Source organism: Salmo trutta, chromosome 33, assembly GCF_901001165.1.
Source record: "Salmo trutta chromosome 33, fSalTru1.1, whole genome shotgun sequence".
NCBI classification, from domain to species: Eukaryota; Metazoa; Chordata; class Actinopteri; order Salmoniformes; family Salmonidae; genus Salmo; species Salmo trutta.
Window position 1 is genome coordinate 29,626,095 of NC_042989.1, and position 23,134 is coordinate 29,649,228.

At 39.5% G+C, this 23,134-nt stretch overlaps 1 protein-coding gene across 2 annotated transcripts in view; it reads right to left on the reverse strand.

The window, feature by feature from the left end:
- Positions 1–3,247: 3,247 nt before the first annotated feature.
- Positions 3,248–23,134, reverse strand: part of LOC115172804 (protein ELYS) — a 52,598-nt gene continuing 32,711 nt past the window's right edge. For both annotated transcript variants that reach the window (XM_029730573.1, XM_029730574.1), the window contains exons 32-36: positions 22,817–23,094; positions 20,514–22,635; positions 20,296–20,396; positions 19,879–19,958; positions 3,248–4,297 (exon numbers count right to left, since the gene is read on the reverse strand). In XM_029730573.1, the coding sequence (XP_029586433.1) occupies positions 4,102–4,297; positions 19,879–19,958; positions 20,296–20,396; positions 20,514–22,635; positions 22,817–23,094 (2,777 nt within the window). In that variant the 3' untranslated portion in view covers positions 3,248–4,101. The remainder of the gene's footprint in view (positions 4,298–19,878; positions 19,959–20,295; positions 20,397–20,513; positions 22,636–22,816; positions 23,095–23,134) is intronic.

The following is a 23,134-nucleotide window of genomic DNA, read 5'->3' on the forward strand; positions in this document are numbered from 1 at the left end:
ATCATTCAAGTTATGATTTAGCGTTCATCCACTAATCAATACAAACAGTGATTTAAAAAAAAAGAAAGTTATTTTTTTCTCACAAACTCATGAAAAGGGACATTGGTTTTGGGGGATGTTGATACATTTCCAGAATAACATCATGTATTGGAGTATGAGCAAATGATGTTAATCCCATTGTTGAAAACGTTGCTGCGTTGACATGTAGGTCATGCCCGATGAGGAAATCTATTACAGGATTAAAGGTGTAATCTTGTGTTTGTCTGACCATCACCTTGTGTAGCTCCTGGCTCATCTGGTTAGCCTCAGCCACCATGGGCATCAGTTTGATGTAGTCATAGAGCACAGCCAGGAGACTGGGGCCTGCACTGGAGTCACCTACAGGGGGAGACAGAGAGAGGATATACACAATCACCTCTCTCTGATTCACACTCATATCCATAGGTATTCTCCCTCTTTCCCCGATTTTATCGCTCTCACACACACACACACACACACACACACACACACACACACACACACACACACACACACACACACACACACACACACACACACACACACACACACACACACCTGCTCTTTACACAGTGAGTGGAGGTGGATGCCCTCAGAGGCTGCGTGCTCAAACTGGAAGTAGTCGCAGTCATAGCAACTCCAGTTGTCCCCACCCCTCTGAAGGTAGCCAATGAGTCGGTCCTAGATGGGAGGAGGCGTTGATATGGGTGTAGAACTCAGGAACTTTCGAGTGCATAGAGTATAGGATAGGGGCAGTGGTGGTCGTCTGATCATTGTGTTTGACCAAATACTATTTCTCTGTAAACAAATTAACAGACTTTCAGCATGTTTATAGAGAAGGGCACTCAACATGTACTGCACTGACACAAATGACTGATTGGTTGAAATAAATTGATAATAAAAATAAGGTGGAAGCTGTACTGTTAGATTTCAGCGAAGCCTTTGTATTATTGACCATAACCTGTTTGAGAAAAACAGACGTTTTATGGCTTTTCAACCTCTGCCATATCTTGGATTCAGAGCTATCTAATAAAACATAGGGTTTTCTTTAATGGAAGCTTCTCTAATTTCAAACAGGGCAGCTCTCTAGGCCCTCGATGTTTACCTATTTTTACCAATGACCTGCCACTGGCATTAAACAAAGCCTGTGTGTCCGTGTATGCTGATGATTCATATACGTGTCAGCGACCACATCTAATGAAGTCACTGAAACCCTTAACAAGGAGTTGCAGACAGTTTTGGAATGAGTGGCCAGTAATAAACTGGTCCTGAACATCTCTAAAAACTAAGAGCATTGTATTTGGTACAAATCATACCGTAAGTTCTAGACCTCAGTTGAATTTGGTAATGAATAGTGTGGCTGTTCTGGTAGTCTTTAATAGTTCTGGTAGTCTTTAATAGTTGATTCTAAGATTTGTATTTGATCATGTATATGTTTTTGCTGTTTGTTCTTTGTTATAGAGCCAAAAAGAGTGGAGAAGTGGTTTATCCATACATCTCTGTTTTGGATAGATAATTCTTCGTGTTGTTCTTTGTTTAGTGTTTTCCAGTTTTCCCAGAAGTGGTTAGAGTCTATGGATTCTTCAATTACATTGAGTTGGTTTCTGACGTGCTGTTGGTTCTTTTTCCGTAGTGTAATTCTGTATTGTTTTAGTGATTCACCATGGTGAAGGCGTAGACTCAGGTTTTCCGGGTCTCTGTTTTTGGTTGTTAATTTTCTTCAGTTTCCTAGATTTGATAGGGAAGCCGAGAGGTCAAATATACTGTTAAGATTTTCTACTGCTAAGTTTACACGTTCACTATTACAGTGGAACGTTTTATCCAGGAAGTTGTCTAAAAGTGATTGAATTTGTTGTTGCCTAATTGTTTTTTGGTAGGTTTCCACACTACTTTCCATCTATAGCATTTCTTAATATTACTCAGTTCCTTTGGCTTTGATTCCTCATGATTGAGTATTGCTCTGTTCAAGTAGACTGTGATTTTGCTGTGATCTGATAGGAGTGTCAGTGGGCTGACTGTGAATGCTCTGAGAGACTCTGGGTTGAGGTCAGTGATAAAGTCGTCTACAGTACTATTGCCAAGAGATGAGCTATAGGTGTACCTACCATAGGAGTCCCCTCGAAGCCTACCATTGACTATGTACATACCCAGCGTGCGACAGAGCTGCAGGAGTTGTGACCCGTTTTTGTTGGTTATGTTGTCATAGTTGTGCCTAGGGGGCCATATGGGGGAGGGAATGCTGTCACCTCCAGGCAGGTGTTTATCCCCCTGTGTGCTGAGGGTGTCAGGTTCTTGTCCGGTTCTGGCATTTAGGTCGCCACAGACTAGTACATGTCCCTGGGCAAGGAAACAATTGATTTCCCCCTCCAGGATGGAGAAGCTGTCTTCATTAAAGTATGGGGATTCTAGTGGAGGGACATTTTTCTTTAAGTTAATTTCCTTTTGAATTTCGAGCCAAATGCAAAATGTTCCTGTTTTGATTAATTTAAAGGAGTTTAGAGGGTCTACACTAGAAGTTAAGGGTTATAGGAGGAAGGTATATAGCGTGTGCAACTAAGCTTGGAATGTGTTGAGTGCAGGGAAGCGATTACATGTGGCAGGGGAGAGAGCCATGGAGAGAGCCATGGATTAGTGATGAAGAGGGGTTGAGGTCAGATGACTTTATGGGAGAAATAAAAGTTTATGGCCCATATCACTAGTGTCCTGCCTAGCAGTAAAGAATTATGTTTGTTAAGATGTGTAGGAGACTCATCCAATGAGGAACGGTTAAATATCAGCAGTGTGAAAATGTCTTTGTCTAATGCAGCTGTATTGACCCTCTGGGAAGAATTAAACTTGGTTAAACTTTCAGTGTCCATTGAGTGTTTTACTCTGAGAATTAGAACCTAACACTAGACACACAACTTTATAAAAGTTAGATTACTGATACACACAGTTGACTTTTGTCATATGAGCAGGTACTAATACGTCCCTGAACCCTCAGTCCCCATTAGTCTAATACTGCCATTTTGGGCCCATGATTGCCCTATTTCAACTGTCTTATCTAGCTCAATCTGAACCTGACCTTAAATTGGTCATAAGTCAAAATGGAACAATTCAAATACTCGTGCGCCACTACCAAATGTACACGATCAAGGTTTCTAGCCAACCAGTTTCAAGTCTTAGTACTTGCTTCTTATTGCTTACTGGTGAAAGCAGAACATTGGACAGAGACAAGAACTCCACACAGTCTCAATGAAATACTTCAGCTTTACCGTATTGTCAAAGAGCAGTCATGGAAAATAAGACATTCTACATTCATCGGCATGTTATGCTGGTCAAATAAATGACCTTAAAACAAGCCTCATCAGCCCCAGTGGATTCACTGTGTAGGTTATTTACATGTTAGTGATACAGTACAGGAAAATAAGCCCAAACTATCCAAATCAGTGCAAATTAAATCATTCGAAAAACAGCAATTAACTTTAAATAATTGTCTTAAGGCTGACATTGGCATCGTGATTATGAGCCAAACATTTTCGAAACACTAAAATTAAAAACAGATAATTCACAAGTATTCAACTTTATTCATAACATGGCAAAAGAGACTATTTACATATGCATCAATTTATAGAAATGTACGAATTCTCCAGAAATAAAAAACACTTTTTTGGTGTTCAAGTCCCTCAGTCTTCCTCCCTGTAAACATAACAATAATTTATATAAAATTATTATATCAAAATCAAATTAAATTTGCTTAATTCACTTTTTTTTAAATTCTCCACTGGTTGTCTGTCTTAAATACAGAAAAACAGGCTGTAACCGTTAAAAGAAAGAAAAGATGAATAAAATAGTTTCCTCAGAGTAATGTTAGGAGTACAGTCCACAGATGCATCTCTAGAATGGATTCCTCAGTCTCCTTTCCTTCATCTGCGCTATAGTGTATTGAAAAGCAAATACCCAGCAGGTACCATACTACTTTCCCCTATCCTATTTTTCAGGATAGTTGAAGGAAAGGAGACGAGGAGATTCACCCCATGAGTTCTGACAGTCTAAGATTCCAAGTTGATGCTGTAGTTTGTTCAGGGCTAAAATGGCATCCGATCATAGTTTCTTCCTGCGGGTGACTGGTTTGGGGAAGATTGCCTCCAGCACTCGTTTGCGTCGGAGGTTCATCCGGGAGGCGGAGGCGTCGTTCTCCTCCACCAGCCTCCTCCTGGCGCGCGGGGCGGGCTCGGCCGGGCTGGGCATAGGAGAGATCAAATCCACCTTGGCTGGGGGAGGGGGCGCTGCTTTGGGCCTGGGGGAGAGATAGGAGAATAAGAGAGGAAAGGTCATCTCGTGATTTCTGGAACAAACTGATCGAGAGTGAGCAGGGCACGACAAACTTTTTTAGCCACTTGTGCTTTAGACAAACAGGACAGAATCTCCAGTCACTTGTCACCCCCAAAAAATCTAAAAGGTCTAACAGCACTTAACAAAATAAAATGCCTTACTATATTTTTTATACGGTAGAGAATCATACAAAAATGTAGACCACACTACCCATTGGATTCTTTGCATATTCAGTCCTGTCTCAAAACACAACATTGCCCCTTTACAAGACTTTCCTGGAGTATGGTTGGCCACCCTTGGTAGGCTATAAAACATTGCAACACTACAAACACATACTTCACATCTTAATAAAATAAATAAAGGGTGTCGCATAAAAAAATATGTCTACAATTCAAAACAGACTCTGGGACAGTTGTGGGACGACAGATCCAAAATGTATACAACCACTGCACATATGAAAAGGCTGATGAAAAAGATCAGACCGATTATCTTAAACTGTTGAAGTTTATTGTCTTCATATAAGCAGCTCAACAATGAGCACATGGCTGTAGGCTAAGTATGAATGTTCTAAAATGCAATTAGTAGAAAAAACAGTTTTCAAAAACACACCGCACAAACTAGTGGCATCATGTGACAGATTAAAATATCTGTTACACATTAAGAAGAGGAGAGACCTAAAGATGCATCAACTAGCACGGGTTCCTAATGGCTAGGATTATCATCAACTAGCAAGGTTTACTAATATGACTAGGATCATCATCAACTAGCATGGTTTACTAATATGACTAGGATTATCATCAACTAGCACGGTTTACTAATATGACTAGGATTATCATCAACTAGCACGGGTTACTAATATGACTAGGATTATCATCAACTAGCATGGTTTACTAATATGACTAGGATTATCATCAACTAGCATGGTTTACTAATATGACTAGGATTATCATCAACTAGCATGGTTTACTAATATGACTAGGATTATCATCAACTAGCATGGTTTACTAATATGACTAGGATTATCATCAACTAGCATGGTTTACTAATATGACTAGGATTATCATCAACTAGCACGGGTTACTAATATGACTAGGATTATCATCAACTAGCATGGTTTACTAATATGACTAGGATTATCATCAACTGGCACGGGTTCCTAATGACTAGGATTATCATCAACTAGCACGGGTTACTAATATGACTAGGATTATCATCAACTAGCATGGTTTACTAATATGACTAGGATTATCATCAACTGGCACGGGTTCCTAATGACTAGGATTATCATCAACTAGCACGGTTTACTAATATGACTAGGATTATCATCAACTAGCACGGGTTACTAATATGACTAGGATTATCATCAACTAGCACGGGTTACTAATATGACTAGGATTATCATCAACTAGCATGGTTTACTAATATGACTAGGATTATCATCAACTAGCATGGTTTACTAATATGACTAGGATTATCATCAACTAGCATGGTTTACTAATATGACTAGGATTATCATCAACTAGCACGGGTTACTAATGACTAGGATTATCATCAACTAGCACGGGTTACTAATGACTAGGATTATCATCAACTAGCACGGTTTACTAATATGACTAGGATTATCATCAACTAGCACGGGTTACTAATGACTAGGATTATCATCAACTAGCATGGTTTACTAATATGACTAGGATTATCATCAACTAGCACGGGTTACTAATATGACTAGGATTATCATCAACTAGCATGGTTTACTAATATGACTAGGATTATCATCAACTAGCATGGTTTACTAATATGACTAGGATTATCATCAACTAGCACGGGTTACTAATATGACTAGGATTATCATCAACTAGCACGGGTTACTAATGACTAGGATTATCATCAACTAGCATGGTTTACTAATATGACTAGGATTATTATCAACTAGCACGGGTTACTAATATGACTAGGATTATCATCAACTAGCATGGTTTACTAATATGACTAGGATTATCATCAACTAGCACGGGTTACTAATATGACTAGGATTATCATCAACTAGCATGGTTTACTAATATGACTAGGATTATCATCAACTAGCATGGTTTACTAATATGACTAGGATTATCATCAACTAGCACGGGTTACTAATATGACTAGGATTATCATCAACTAGCACGGGTTACTAATGACTAGGATTATCATCAACTAGCATGGTTTACTAATATGACTAGGATTATTATCAACTAGCACGGGTTACTAATATGACTAGGATTATCATCAACTAGCATGGTTTACTAATATGACTAGGATTATCATCAACTAGCATGGTTTACTAATATGACTAGGATTATCATCAACTAGCATGGTTTACTAATATGACTAGGATTATCATCAACTAGCATGGTTTACTAATATGACTAGGATTATCATCAACTAGCACGGGTTACTAATATGACTAGGATTATCATCAACTAGCACGGGTTACTAATATGACTAGGATTATCATCAACTAGCATGGTTTACTAATATGACTAGGATTATCATCAACTGGCACGGGTTCCTAATGACTAGGATTATAATCAACTAGCACGGGTTACTAATATGACTAGGATTATCATCAACAAGCACGGTTTACTAATATGACTAGGATTATCATCAACTAGCATGGTTTACTAATATGACTAGGATTATCATCAACTAGCATGGTTTACTAATATGACTAGGATTATCATCAACTAGCACAGTTTACTAATGACTAGGATTATCATCAACTAGCACGGGTTACTAATGACTAGGATTATCATCAACTAGCACGGGTTACTAATGACTAGGATTATCATCAACTAGCATGGTTTACTAATATGACTAGGATTATCATCAACTAGCATGGGTTCCTAATGACTAGGATTATCATCAACTAGCATGGGTTACTAATATGACTAGGATTATCATCAACTAGCATGGTTTACTAATATGACTAGGATTATCATCAACTAGCACGGGTTCCTAATGACTAGGATTATCATCAACTAGCATGGGTTACTAATATGACTAGGATTATCATCAACTAGCACGGGTTACTAATATGACTAGGATTATCATCAACTAGCACAGGTTCCTAATGACTAGGATTATCATCAACTAGCACGGGTTCCTAATATGACTAGGATTATCATCAACTAGCATGGTTTACTAATATGACTAGGATTATCATCGACTAGCATGGGTTCCTAATGACTAGGATTATCATCAACTAGCACGGGTTACTAATATGACTAGGATTATCATCAACTAGCACAGTTTACTAATATGACTAGGATTATCATCAACTAGCACGGGTTACTAATGACTAGGATTATCATCAACTAGCATGGTTTACTAATGACTAGGATTATCATCAACTAGCATGGTTTACTAATATGACTAGGATTATCATCAACTAGCACGGTTTACTAATATGACTAGGATTATCATCAACTAGCACGGTTTACTAATATGACTAGGATTATCATCAACTAGCACAGTTTACTAATATGACTAGGATTATCATCAACTAGCATGGTTTACTAATATGACTAGGATTATCATCAACTAGCACGGGTTACTAATGACTAGGATTATCATCAACTAGCACGGGTTCCTAATATGACTAGGATTATCATCAACTAGCACGGGTTCCTAATATGACTAGGATTATCATCAACTAGCACGGGTTCCTAATGACTAGGATTATCATCAACTAGCACGGGTTACTAATGACTAGGATTATCATCAACTAGCAAGGTTTACTAATATGACTAGGATTATCATCAACTAGCAAGGTTTACTAATATGACTAGGATTATCATCAACTAGCACGGTTTACTAATATGACTAGGATTATCATCAACTAGCACGGGTTACTAATGACTAGGATTATCATCAACTAGCACAGGTTACTAATATGACTAGGATTATCATCAACTAGCATGGTTTACTAATGACTAGGATTATCATCAACTAGCATGGGTTACTAATATGACTAGGATTATCATCAACTAGCACGGGTTACTAATATGACTAGGATTATCATCAACTAGCACGGGTTAATAATATGACTAGGATTATCATCAACTAGCATGGTTTACTAATATGACTAGGATTATCATCAACTGGCACGGGTTACTAATATGACTAGGATTATCGTCAACTAGCATGGTTTACTAATATAACTAGGATTATCATCAACTAGCACGAGTTCCTAATGACTAGGATTATCATCAACTGGCATGGGTTACTAATATGACTAGGATTATCATCAACTAGCATGGTTTACTATTATGACTAGGATTATCATCAACTAGCACGGGTTCCTAATGACAAGGATTATCATCAACTGGCATGGTTTACTAATATGACTAGGATTATCATCAACTAGCACGGGTTACTAATATGACTAGGATTATCATCAACTAGCATGGTTTACTAATATGACTAGGATTATCATCAACTAGCATGGTTTACTAATATGACTAGGATTATCATCAACTAGCATGGTTTACTAATATGACTAGGATTATCATCAACTAGCACGGGTTACTAATATGACTAGGATTATCATCAACTAGCACGGGTTACTAATATGACTAGGATTATCATCAACTAGCACGGGTTACTAATATGACTAGGATTATCATCAACTAGCACGGGTTACTAATATGACTAGGATTATCATCAACTAGCACGGGTTACTAATATGACTAGGATTATCATCAACTAGCACGGGTTACTAATATGACTAGGATTATCATCAACCAGCACGGGTTCCTAATGACTAGGATTATCATCAACTAGCATGGTTTACTAATATGACTAGGATTATCATCAACTGGCACGGGTTACTAATATGACTAGGATTATCATCAACTATCATGGTTTACTAATATGACTAGGATTATCATCAACTAGCATGGTTTACTAATATGACTAGGATTATCATCAACTAGCATGGGTTCCTAATGACTAGGATTATCATCAACTAGCATGGGTTACTAATATGACTAGGATTATCATCAACTAGCACGGGTTACTAATGACTAGGATTATCATCAACTAGCACGGTTTACTAATATGACTAGGCTTACCATCAACTAGCACGGTTTACAAATATGACTAGGATTATCATCAACTAGCACGGGTTACTAATGACTAGGATTATCATCAACTAGCATGGTTTACTAATATGACTAGGATTATCATCAACTAGCATGGTTTACTAATATGACTAGGATTATCATCAACTAGCATGGTTTACTAATATGACTAGGATTATCATCAACTAGGACGGGTTCCTAATGACTAGGATTATCATCAACTAGCATGGGTTACTAATATGACTAGGATTATCGTCAACTAGCATGGTTTACTAATATTACTAGGATTATCATCAACTAGCACGAGTTCCTAATGACTAGGATTATCATCAACTGGCATGGGTTACTAATATGACTAGGATTATCATCAACTAGCATGGTTTACTAATATGACTAGGATTATCATCAACTAGCACGGGTTCCTAATGACTAGGATTATCATCAACTGGCATGGTTTACTAATATGACTAGGATTATCATCAACTAGCACGGGTTACTAATATGACTAGGATTATCATCAACTAGCATGGTTTACTAATATGACTAGGATTATCATCAACTAGCATAGTTTACTAATATGACTAGGATTATCATCAACTAGCATGGTTTACTAATATGACTAGGATTATCATCAACTAGCACGGGTTACTAATATGACTAGGATTATCATCAACTAGCACGGGTTACTAATATGACTAGGATTATCATCAACTAGCATGGTTTACTAATATGACTAAGATTATCATCAACTGGCACGGGTTCCTAATGACTAGGATTATCATCAACTAGCACGGTTTACTAATATGACTAGGATTATCATCAACTAGCACGGGTTACTAATATGACTAGGATTATCATCAACTAGCACGGTTTACTAATATGACTAGGATTATCATCAACTAGCATGGTTTACTAATATGACTAGGATTATCATCAACTAGCATGGTTTACTAATATGACTAGGATTATCATCAACTAGCACGGGTTACTAATGACTAGGATTATCATCAACTAGCATGGTTTACTAATATGACTAGGATTATCATCAACTGGCACGGTTTACTAATATGACTAGGATTATCATCAACTGGCACGGGTTACTAATGACTAGGTTTATCATCAACTAGCACGGGTTCCTAATGGCTAGGATTATCATCAACTAGCACGGGTTACTAATGACTAGGATTATCATCAACTAGCACGGTTTACTAATGACTAGGATTATCATCAACTAGCACGGTTTACTAATGACTAGGATTATCAACTAGCACAGGTTACTAATGACTAGGATTATCATCAACTAGCACGGTTTACTAATGACTAGGATTATCATCAACTAGCACGGTTTACTAATGACTAGGATTATCATCAACTAGCACGGGTAAATAATATGACTAGGATTATCATCAACTAGCATGGTTTACTAATATGACTAGGATTATCATCAACTAGCATGGTTTACTAATATGACTAGGATTATCATCAACTAGCATGGTTTACTAATATGACTAGGATTATCATCAACTAGCACGGGTTCCTAATGACTAGGATTATCATCAACTAGCACGGTTTACTAATATGACTAGGATTATCATCAACTAGCACGGGTTACTAATGACTAGGATTATCATCAACTAGCACGGGTTCCTAATATGACTAGGATTATCATCAACTAGCACGGGTTCCTAATGACTAGGATTATCATCAACTAGCACGGGTTACTAATGACTAGGATTATCGTCAACTAGCACGGGTTTACTAATATGACTAGGATTATCATCAACTAGCACGGGTTACTAATGACTAGGATTATCATCAACTAGCATGGTTTACTAATATGACTAGGATTATCATCAACTAGCATGGTTTACTAATATGACTAGGATTATCATCAACTAGCATGGTTTACTAATATGACTAGTATTATCATCAACTAGCATGGTTTACTACTATGACTAGGATTATCATCAACTAGCATGGTTTACTAATATGACTAGGATTATCAACAACTAGCATGGTTTACTAATATGACTAGGATTATCATCAACTAGCATGGGTTCCTAATGACTAGGATTATCATCAACTAGCATGGGTTACTAATATGACTAGGATTATCATCAACTAGCATGGTTTACTAATATGACTAGGATTATCATCAACTAGCATGGTTTACTAATATGACTAGGATTATCATCAACTAGCACAGGTTCCTAATGACTAGGATTATCATCAACTAGCATGAGTTACTAATATGACTAGGATTATCATCAACTAGCACAGGTTCCTAATGACTAGGATTATCATCAACTAGCACGGGTTCCTAATATGACTAGGATTATCATCAAATTGCATGGTTTACTAATATGACTAGGATTATCATCGACTAGCATGGGTTCCTAATGACTAGGATTATCATCAACTAGCACGGGTTACTAATATGACTAGGATTATCATCAACTAGCACAGTTTACTAATATGACTAGGATTATCATCAACTAGCACGGGTTACTAATGACTAGGATTATCATCAACTAGCACGGTTTACTAATATGACTAGGATAATCATCAACTAGCACGGTTTACTAATATGACTAGGATTATCATCAACTAGCACAGTTTACTAATATGACTAGGATTATCATCAACTAGCACAGTTTACTAATATGACTAGGATTATCATCAACTAGCACAGTTTACTAATATGACTAGGATTATCATCAACTAGCATGGTTTACTAATATGACTAGGATTATCATCAACTAGCACGGGTTCCTAATATGACTAGGATTATCATCAACTAGCACGGGTTCCTAATATGACTAGGATTATCATCAACTAGCACGGGTTCCTAATGACTAGGATTATCATCAACTAGCACGGGTTACTAATGACTAGGATTATCATCAACTAGCAAGGTTTACTAATATGACTAGGATTATCATCAACTAGCAAGGTTTACTAATATGACTAGGATTATCATCAACTAGCACGTTTTACTAATATGACTAGGATTATCATCAACTAGCACGGGTTACTAATGACTAGGATTATCATCAACTAGCACAGGTTACTAATATGACTAGGATTATCATCAACTAGCAAGGTTTACTAATGACTAGGATTATCATCAACTAGCATGGGTTACTAATATGACTAGGATTATCATCAACTTGCACGGGTTACTAATATGACTAGGATTATCATCAACTAGCACGGGTTAATAATATGACTAGGATTATCATCAACTAGCATGGTTTACTAATATGACTAGGATTATCATCAACTGGCACGGGTTACTAATGACTAGGATTATCATCAACTAGCATGGTTTACTAATATGACTAGGATTATCATCAACTGGCACGGGTTACTAATGACTAGGATTATCATCAACTAGCATGGTTTACTAATATGACTAGGATTATCATCAACTAGCACGGGTTACTAATGACTAGGATTATCATCAACTAGCACGGGTTACTAATATGACTAGGATTATCATCAACTAGCACGGGTTACTAATATGACTAGGATTATCATCAACTAGCACGGGTTACTAATTACTAGGATTATCATCAACTAGCACGGGTTACTAATATGACTAGGATTATCATCAACTAGCACGGGTTACTAATATGACTAGGATTATCATCAACTAGCACGGGTTACTAATATGACTAGGATTATCATCAACCAGCACGGGTTCCTAATGACTAGGATTATCATCAACTAGCATGGTTTACTAATATGACTAGGATTATCATCAACTGGCACGGGTTACTAATGACTAGGATTATCATCAACTATCATGGTTTACTAATATGACTAGGATTATCATCAACTAGCATGGTTTATTATTATGACTAGGATTATCATCAACTAGCATGGGTTCCTAATGACTAGGATTATCATCAACTAGCATGGGTTACTAATATGACTAGGATTATCATCAACTAGCACGGGTTCCTAATGACTAGGATTATCATCAACTGGCATGGGTTACTAATATGACTAGGATTATCATCAACTAGCACGGGTTACTAATGACTAGGATTATCATCAACTAGCACGGTTTACTAATATGACTAGGCTTACCATCAACTAGCACGGTTTACTAATATGACTAGGATTATCATCAACTAGCACGGGTTACTAATGACTAGGATTATCATCAACTAGCATGGTTTACTAATATGACTAGGATTATCATCAACTAGCATGGTTTACTAATATGACTAGGATTATCATCAACTAGCATGGTTTACTAATATGACTAGGATTATCATCAACTAGGACGGGTTCCTAATGACTAGGATTATCATCAACTAGCATGGGTTACTAATATGACTAGGATTATCGTCAACTAGCATGGTTTACTAATATGACTAGGATTATCATCAACTAGCACGAGTTCCTAATGACTAGGATTATCATCAACTGGCATGGGTTACTAATATGACTAGGATTATCATCAACTAGCATGGTTTACTAATATGACTAGGATTATCATCAACTAGCACAGTTTACTAATATGACTAGGATTATCATCAACTAGCATGGTTTACTAATATGACTAGGATTATCATCAACTAGCACGGGTTCCTAATATGACTAGGATTATCATCAACTAGCACGGGTTCCTAATATGACTAGGATTATCATCAACTAGCACGGGTTCCTAATGACTAGGATTATCATCAACTAGCACGGGTTACTAATGACTAGGATTATCATCAACTAGCAAGGTTTACTAATATGACTAGGATTATCATCAACTAGCAAGGTTTACTAATATGACTAGGATTATCATCAACTAGCACGTTTTACTAATATGACTAGGATTATCATCAACTAGCACGGGTTACTAATGACTAGGATTATCATCAACTAGCACAGGTTACTAATATGACTAGGATTATCATCAACTAGCAAGGTTTACTAATGACTAGGATTATCATCAACTAGCATGGGTTACTAATATGACTAGGATTATCATCAACTTGCACGGGTTACTAATATGACTAGGATTATCATCAACTAGCACGGGTTAATAATATGACTAGGATTATCATCAACTAGCATGGTTTACTAATATGACTAGGATTATCATCAACTGGCACGGGTTACTAATGACTAGGATTATCATCAACTAGCATGGTTTACTAATATGACTAGGATTATCATCAACTGGCACGGGTTACTAATGACTAGGATTATCATCAACTAGCATGGTTTACTAATATGACTAGGATTATCATCAACTAGCACGGGTTACTAATGACTAGGATTATCATCAACTAGCACGGGTTACTAATATGACTAGGATTATCATCAACTAGCACGGGTTACTAATATGACTAGGATTATCATCAACTAGCACGGGTTACTAATTACTAGGATTATCATCAACTAGCACGGGTTACTAATATGACTAGGATTATCATCAACTAGCACGGGTTACTAATATGACTAGGATTATCATCAACTAGCACGGGTTACTAATATGACTAGGATTATCATCAACCAGCACGGGTTCCTAATGACTAGGATTATCATCAACTAGCATGGTTTACTAATATGACTAGGATTATCATCAACTGGCACGGGTTACTAATGACTAGGATTATCATCAACTATCATGGTTTACTAATATGACTAGGATTATCATCAACTAGCATGGTTTACTAATATGACTAGGATTATCATCAACTAGCATGGGTTCCTAATGACTAGGATTATCATCAACTAGCATGGGTTACTAATATGACTAGGATTATCATCAACTAGCATGGGTTACTAATATGACTAGGATTATCATCAACTAGCACGGGTTCCTAATGACTAGGATTATCATCAACTGGCATGGGTTACTAATATGACTAGGATTATCATCAACTAGCACGGGTTACTAATGACTAGGATTATCATCAACTAGCACGGTTTACTAATATGACTAGGCTTACCATCAACTAGCACGGTTTACTAATATGACTAGGATTATCATCAACTAGCACGGGTTACTAATGACTAGGATTATCATCAACTAGCATGGTTTACTAATATGACTAGGATTATCATCAACTAGCATGGTTTACTAATATGACTAGGATTATCATCAACTAGCATGGTTTACTAATATGACTAGGATTATCATCAACTAGGACGGGTTCCTAATGACTAGGATTATCATCAACTAGCATGGGTTACTAATATGACTAGGATTATCGTCAACTAGCATGGTTTACTAATATGACTAGGATTATCATCAACTAGCACGAGTTCCTAATGACTAGGATTATCATCAACTGGCATGGGTTACTAATATGACTAGGATTATCATCAACTAGCATGGTTTACTAATATGACTAGGATTATCATCAACTAGCACGGGTTCCTAATGACTAGGATTATCATCAGCTGGCATGGGTTACTAATATGACTAGGATTATCATCAACTTGCACGGTTTACTAATATGACTAGGATTATCATCAACTAGCATGGGTTCCTAATATGACTAGGATTATCATCAACTAGCACGGGTTACTAATATGACTAGGATTATCATCAACTAGCATGGGTTACTAATATGACTAGGATTATCATCAACTAGCATGGGTTACTAATATGACTAGGATTATCATCAACTAGCACGGTTTACTAATATGACTAGGATTATCATCAACTAGCACAGTTTACTAATATGACTAGGATTATCATCAACTAGCATGGGTTACTAATATGACTAGGATTATCATCAACTAGCACGGGTTCCTAATGACTAGGATTATCATCAACTAGCATGGGTTACTAATTACTAGGATTATCATCAACTAGCACGGGTTACTAATATGACTAGGATTATCATCAACTAGCACGGGTTACTAATATGACTAGGATTATCATCAACTAGCACGGGTTACTAATATGACTAGGATTATCATCAACTAGCACGGGTTACTAATGACTAGGATTATCATCAACTAGCATGGGTTACTAATATGACTAGGATTATCGTCAACTAGCATGGTTTACTAATATGACTAGGATTATCATCAACTAGCACGAGTTCCTAATGACTAGGATTATCATCAACTGGCATGGGTTACTAATATGACTAGGATTATCATCAACTAGCATGGTTTACTAATATGACTAGGATTATCATCAACTAGCACGGGTTCCTAATGACTAGGATTATCATCAACTGGCATGGGTTACTAATATGACTAGGATTATCATCAACTAGCACGGTTTACTAATATGACTAGGATTATCATCAACTAGCATGGGTTCCTAATATGACTAGGATTATCATCAACTAGCACGGGTTACTAATATGACTAGGATTATCATCAACTAGCATGGGTTACTAATATGAAAAGGATTATCATCAACTAGCATGGGTTACTAATATGACTAGGATTATCATCAACTAGCATGGGTTACTAATATGACTAGGATTATCATCAACTAGCACGGTTTACTAATATGACTAGGATTATCATCAACTAGCACAGTTTACTAATATGACTAGGATTATCATCAACTAGCATGGGTTACTAATATGACTAGGATTATCATCAACTAGCACGGGTTCCTAATGACTAGGATTATCATCAACTAGCATGGGTTACTAATTACTAGGATTATCATCAACTAGCACGGGTTACTAATATGACTAGGATTATCATCAACTAGCACGGGTTACTAATATGACTAGGATTATCATCAACTAGCACGGGTTACTAATGACTAGGATTATCACCAACTAGCATGGTTTACTAATATGACTAGGATTATCATCAACTGGCACGGGTCACTAATGACTAGGATTATCATCAACTATCATGGTTTACTAATATGACTAGGATTATCATCAACTAGCATGGTTTACTAATATGACTAGGATTATCATCAACTAGCATGGGTTCCTAATGACTAGGATTATCATCAACTAGCATGGTTTACTAATATGACTAGGATTATCATCAACTAGCATGGTTTACTAATATGACTAGGATTATCATCAACTAGCATGGGTTACTAATATGACTAGGATTATCATCAACTAGCATGGGTTACTAATATGACTAGGATTATCATCAACTAGCATGGGTTACTAATATGACTAGGATTATCATCAACTAGCACGGTTTACTAATATGACTAGGATTATCATCAACTAGCACAGTTTACTAATATGACTAGGATTATCATCAACTAGCATGGGTTACTAATTACTAGGATTATCATCAACTAGCACGGGTTACTAATATGACTAGGATTATCATCAACTAGCACGGGTTACTAATATGACTAGGATTATCATCAACTAGCACGGGTTACTAATGACTAGGATTATCATCAACTAGCATGGTTTACTAATATGACTAGGATTATCATCAACTGGCACGGGTTACTAATGACTAGGATTATCATCAACTATCATGGTTTACTAATATGACTAGGATTATCATCAACTAGTATGGTTTACTAATATGACTAGGATTATCATCAACTAGCATGGGTTCCTAATGACTAGGATTATCATCAACTAGCATGGGTTACTAATATGACTAGGATTATCATCAACTAGCATGGTTTACTAATATGACTAGGATTATCATCAACTAGCACGGGTTCCTAATGACTAGGATTATCATCAACTAGCATGGGTTACTAATTACTAGGATTATCATCAACTAGCACGGGTTACTAATATGACTAGGATTATCATCAACTAGCACGGGTTACTAATATGACTAGGATTATCATCAACTAGCACGGGTTACTAATGACTAGGATTATCATCAACTAGCATGGTTTACTAATATGACTAGGATTATCATCAACTGGCACGGGTTACTAATGACTAGGATTATCATCAACTATCATGGTTTACTAATATGACTAGGATTATCATCAACTAGCATGGTTTACTAATATGACTAGGATTATCATCAACTAGCATGGGTTCCTAATGACTAGGATTATCATCAACTAGCATGGGTTACTAATGACTAGGATTATCATCAACTATCATGGTTTACTAATATGACTAGGATTATCATCAACTAGCATGGGTTACTAATATGACTAGGATTATCGTCAACTAGCATGGGTTACTAATATGACTAGGATTATCATCAACTAGCACGGGTTCCTAATATGACTAGGATTATCATCAACTAGCACGGGTTCCTAATATGACTAGGATTATCATCAACTAGCACGGGTTACTAATATGACTAGGATTATCATCAACTAGCATGGGTTACTAATATGACTAGGATTATCATCAACTAGCATGGTTTACTAATATGACTAGGATTATCATCAACTAGCATGGTTTACTAATATGACTAGGATTATCATCAACTAGCATGGTTTACTAATATGACTAGGATTATCATCAACTAGCATGGTTTACTAATATGACTAGGATTATCATCAACTAGCATGGTTTACTAATATGACTAGGATTATCATCAACTAGCATGGTTTACTAATATGACTAGGATTATCATCAACTAGCATGGTTTACTAATATGACTAGGATTATCATCAACTAGCATGGTTTACTAATATGACTAGGATTATGCCTTTTGCTGCGGGACAATAAAATTACGTTTTTGAAAACCAATAGAACAGACTAAAATGCTGGTTTAAATGGCATATTACGTGTTTATTAAATAATTCCCTCAACATTGAAATTGTCGTATTTTGGCTAGGCTACTTTGAAACAATATGCTTCATGAATGACAAAACGTCCATATTTTAAACAATTAAGTTTATGGTTAAATCGTTTCAAAATGCTGACCACCTCCGCTCCGATTCAAAGTGGGTGATGTGCAGTGCGCAACAGGCCCTGTCCTTCACTCTCCGGTTTTGTGACCATTTGATCTGAACGAACCGTGCCTCGAGTACGTCGACAGAATCAAGACTTTAGACGTTAATGTTAATTATCCTTCATTGTATTTGTCAAATGACTGCAGTTCAACCTATATTTATTTAACTAAATGTCTCATTTAAGTTTAGCTACATTTCCTGGCGCCTCCCTCATGTCAACATCTGTTTGGACATAAGTAGCCAATATGTAGCCAATATGCATATCATCTACACTGACCTGTAGGCTTTTTTTATGTACATGAAAAATAGTTTGGAATAATATTCCAATGTTGGCCCCTCTGACGCAATTCTGATCTGTGTAATTGTTTGATATTGTGCGATTTCAAAAAAACGTGTATATTCTTCATGTCCGCCAATTTATTTACTTGTCCCGGACAAGAGCTAATGTCAAGTCCTGGCGGGGTTGGTGCACTCACATTGCAGATGGAGTGTTATTCTGAGGACAGTTAGGGGAAGAAATATACAAGACAGCTTTGAATAGAGGAACGCCGATGGCAGTATGTCAACAGAACTTACTTGGTTGTTCGCCTCTTGGGTGCTCTGGTTTTAGCAGCAGCCGTCTCCTTGTCCACACCGTCTTCTGATGAGTGCTTTTCCTGAGCAACAGAAAGATAGAGTCAGAGACTAAGCTTGAATATGGTTTTAGCTAACAGCAACCTGACATGTAGCAAATGACCATGTATCTGTGAACACTGCCTCTGTGTTCACAGATCTGAGAAGACGGGATAGGTGAGTGCAATATGCCAAAGGCACCAGTTATCGTATTTGAGGGCTAGGCTGAGCAATCAACTCCACCATAGTGTGTAAACCTGGACAGTCCATTTAAACCTGTGAACACAGAAGTAGTGGCCGAGGGAGGAGAGCTATGGAGGCAAATGGAACCGGCCAGTGCTGTCTTGTCTAACATCAGTCTAAAGGACGTGATCAACTGACCTCGTTATCAGGCTGTGCTGCAGTGGTGTCCGCCGGTCGCCTGGTACGAGTAACAGGAGGCGCAGACACGTCATTCTGACCGGGAGACTCTACTCTCCTACCTATCAGACAGAAGATGAAAGGTGTGAAAGAAAGCCAGAACAACCACAGAATAACCTTCCTCTTCTAATCACAAAGTCTAATAGGCAAATATGCTAAAAAAATGAGGAGCTAGTTACCCCTGGTTCTCCTCCGAGGTGGTGAGTAGATGAACGAGTCCCTGACGGTGCTTCCCTGGTCGGCCTCGGGCACCATCATGTCTCCCATCGGGAGTGGAGAGGGCGGCCGCTGACCCAACGACTTGGTGACTCTCCTCTTCACTCTCACCATCTCCGTGATGACCGGGGCCTCAACCACTTCCCTCTTGATCTCCTCGTCACGGAGTCTCTGGATGAGGGCGTCGGCCACCGGCGTTCCGGAGTCCACTTCCAGCGGCGTCTCCAACAGGGGAAGGTCCTCCTCCTGGTGGTTCCACAGGCGGCTCCTGGTTGGTCGACGGTAGCCGCTGAGGGGCGGGTCATCCAGGGCGAGTGCGGAGGGCGTCTTCTCAGCGGTGCCTTCGCCCCTCGTCTTCCTCCGGCTGCGGGGAGGGGTCAGGGCAACCACTTCCTCTGTGAAAAGGGCGAGGGTCACACCCGCACGGGTCGACTTGCGGGTCACCCTGCCTGGACTGCTGGGCTGTTGTTTGGCCCCTTCATCGTTCCCCTTCTCTTCCACCTCAGGGACCACCGGCTGAGTCTGGGGGACCAATGGCTGAGTATGGGCGGCTGGGGTCTTGGTTCCAGTTGTGCTCTTCCTCGTGCTGCGTTTAACAGACTGAACTGACACCTGGTTGGCCGTTTCATCCATGGCTGTTGGCTCTCTGTCGCTCCCCACCTGGGCGTTCCTGGTCTGGCGGGTTCCCGTCCTCGGAGTGGCCTTCTGTGGAGTGCGCCGTTTGGTCGGGGTGGCCTTGGAGTGGACCACAGTGGCCGCCAGGACCTCTTCCTCCCCTTTCCTCTCCTCCTGCTCTCTCCAAGGCTCCGGTTCTGGCTGGGATTCAGTTTTCCGGGCGCTTCGGCGAGGCGTGACGGGAACTCCAAAGTCCTGGCCATGCCGGCAGCTCCTGGTGATCCGTCTGGGTGTGATCGGGACCTGAGCGTCTGTCTCCATCTCAGTCTGTCCCGCCGGCGTCTCGTCCTCTGACCCAGGCCTCTCTGCCTCCACTGAGGTAAACTTCACCATCTTCCTCTGGTTGGTTATCCTGCGCGTCGGAGTGGATGGGGCTTTCCTGACCCCCACCGAGATTTCCTCCACAGACTTAGACTGGCTGTTGGAGGTCTTGTCCGGATTCCTCTCCTCCACACTGGTTATAGAGGGCTTTCCGGTTTGAGCTGCTTCTTTTTCTTCTTCAAGTATGGCTGCCAACTCACTTATGGCTTCTCCCTGGACAGGTTCATGGTTGTCTGACTGGATGGATCCATTGCTTTCTACCTGAGAAAGAGGCTGGTCTGCAGGGACAGAGACGGGCTCCTCTCTCTCTTCCTCTAGCTCAACGTCTGCCTTCATCTCCTCCTTTCGACGAGCACACGAGAGAGTCTCCATGGTCATCTCTTCCGTTTCCTCCAACGCTCCGTTGGGCTGCTCGTTCTCATCCAGGACTGATGACGCCTCTTCTGCTTTGGTTGGTTCAGAGTCAGCAGGGATCTCATCTGGCTCTTCTACATGGTCTGTGTCAACATCTTCAGCTGATCTGGCTGGTTTAGCCTCAAAGGATTCAGGCAGGACGTCCGTGACTAGAGGAACATTCTCCTTCGACATGGCCTCAGTTCCACCAGTCTCTGCCTCCGTCCAGCTATCCATGATTCCCTCCAAGGTGTCCATCCCCTCCAGGGTGTCCATCTCAGTCTCCTGCTCCTGCAGGGGCTCAGCCGCAGCCAGGGGGGTGTCCTGGTTGTCCGTGCCCAGGCAAATGACCTCCGGTTCGGCCACAGGCGTCTCAGACGTGCCACCTGCCTCTTCTGTGGTCAGATGCTTACTGGGTTCTAGTGGTACAGTGTCTGCATCGTCATCCCCATCCTCCAGCATCAGAGAGAAGCTGCTGTGGGCTCCAGAGGTGGGTACCTCTGGTTCGCTGCCTTCCCCCACCTCGATGAGCCCCAGGTGGGCGCTGTGGGCCAGGGCCTGCCCTTCCACCAGCTCCAAAGGAACCAGCAGGGTGGTGGAGGGCTTCAGCTCTGTGTAGCAAACCCCCTCTGCCTCGTCTCCTCCTACCCCCAGCCTCACCATCACCACCTCCCCCTCCATGTCATCCTCCACCATCTGTAGGTGAAACACAGAGAAGCATGAGAACATTTACAGAGCACAACCTACAATCACAAAACAAAATACTTTAACCCCCTTTTCAAACGTGCAACTTTTAACATCAGTCTCCCACAGCATTTAGGTCTACACACTGCTTACGTGACTGAGTTATGAAATCCTAAGACAGTCACCATTTTACCTTTAGGTCTGCCTCTGTGGTGACCAATGAGAGCACAGCTGCATCCTGCTCCGCTAGGGCAGGCAGGAACTGGGGGTGTGGCTGCAGGGGCGGGAGCTGGTCCAAGAAGAGAGAGGGGGGCGGCAAGGGGGCTCGCTGCAGCCCATTCCCCTGCACCTCCTCAATAACCTCCACTTCGCTGCCCGAGTCCTCCTCAGCAGGACCATCTGACTCCTCTTCATCATCATCCGCCAACACAGAACTAGAGAGTTCCTCACTGTCGTTCAGGCTCACAACAGCTACAGGGAGGGAAGAGCCCCATCAAACACACTCACTAAA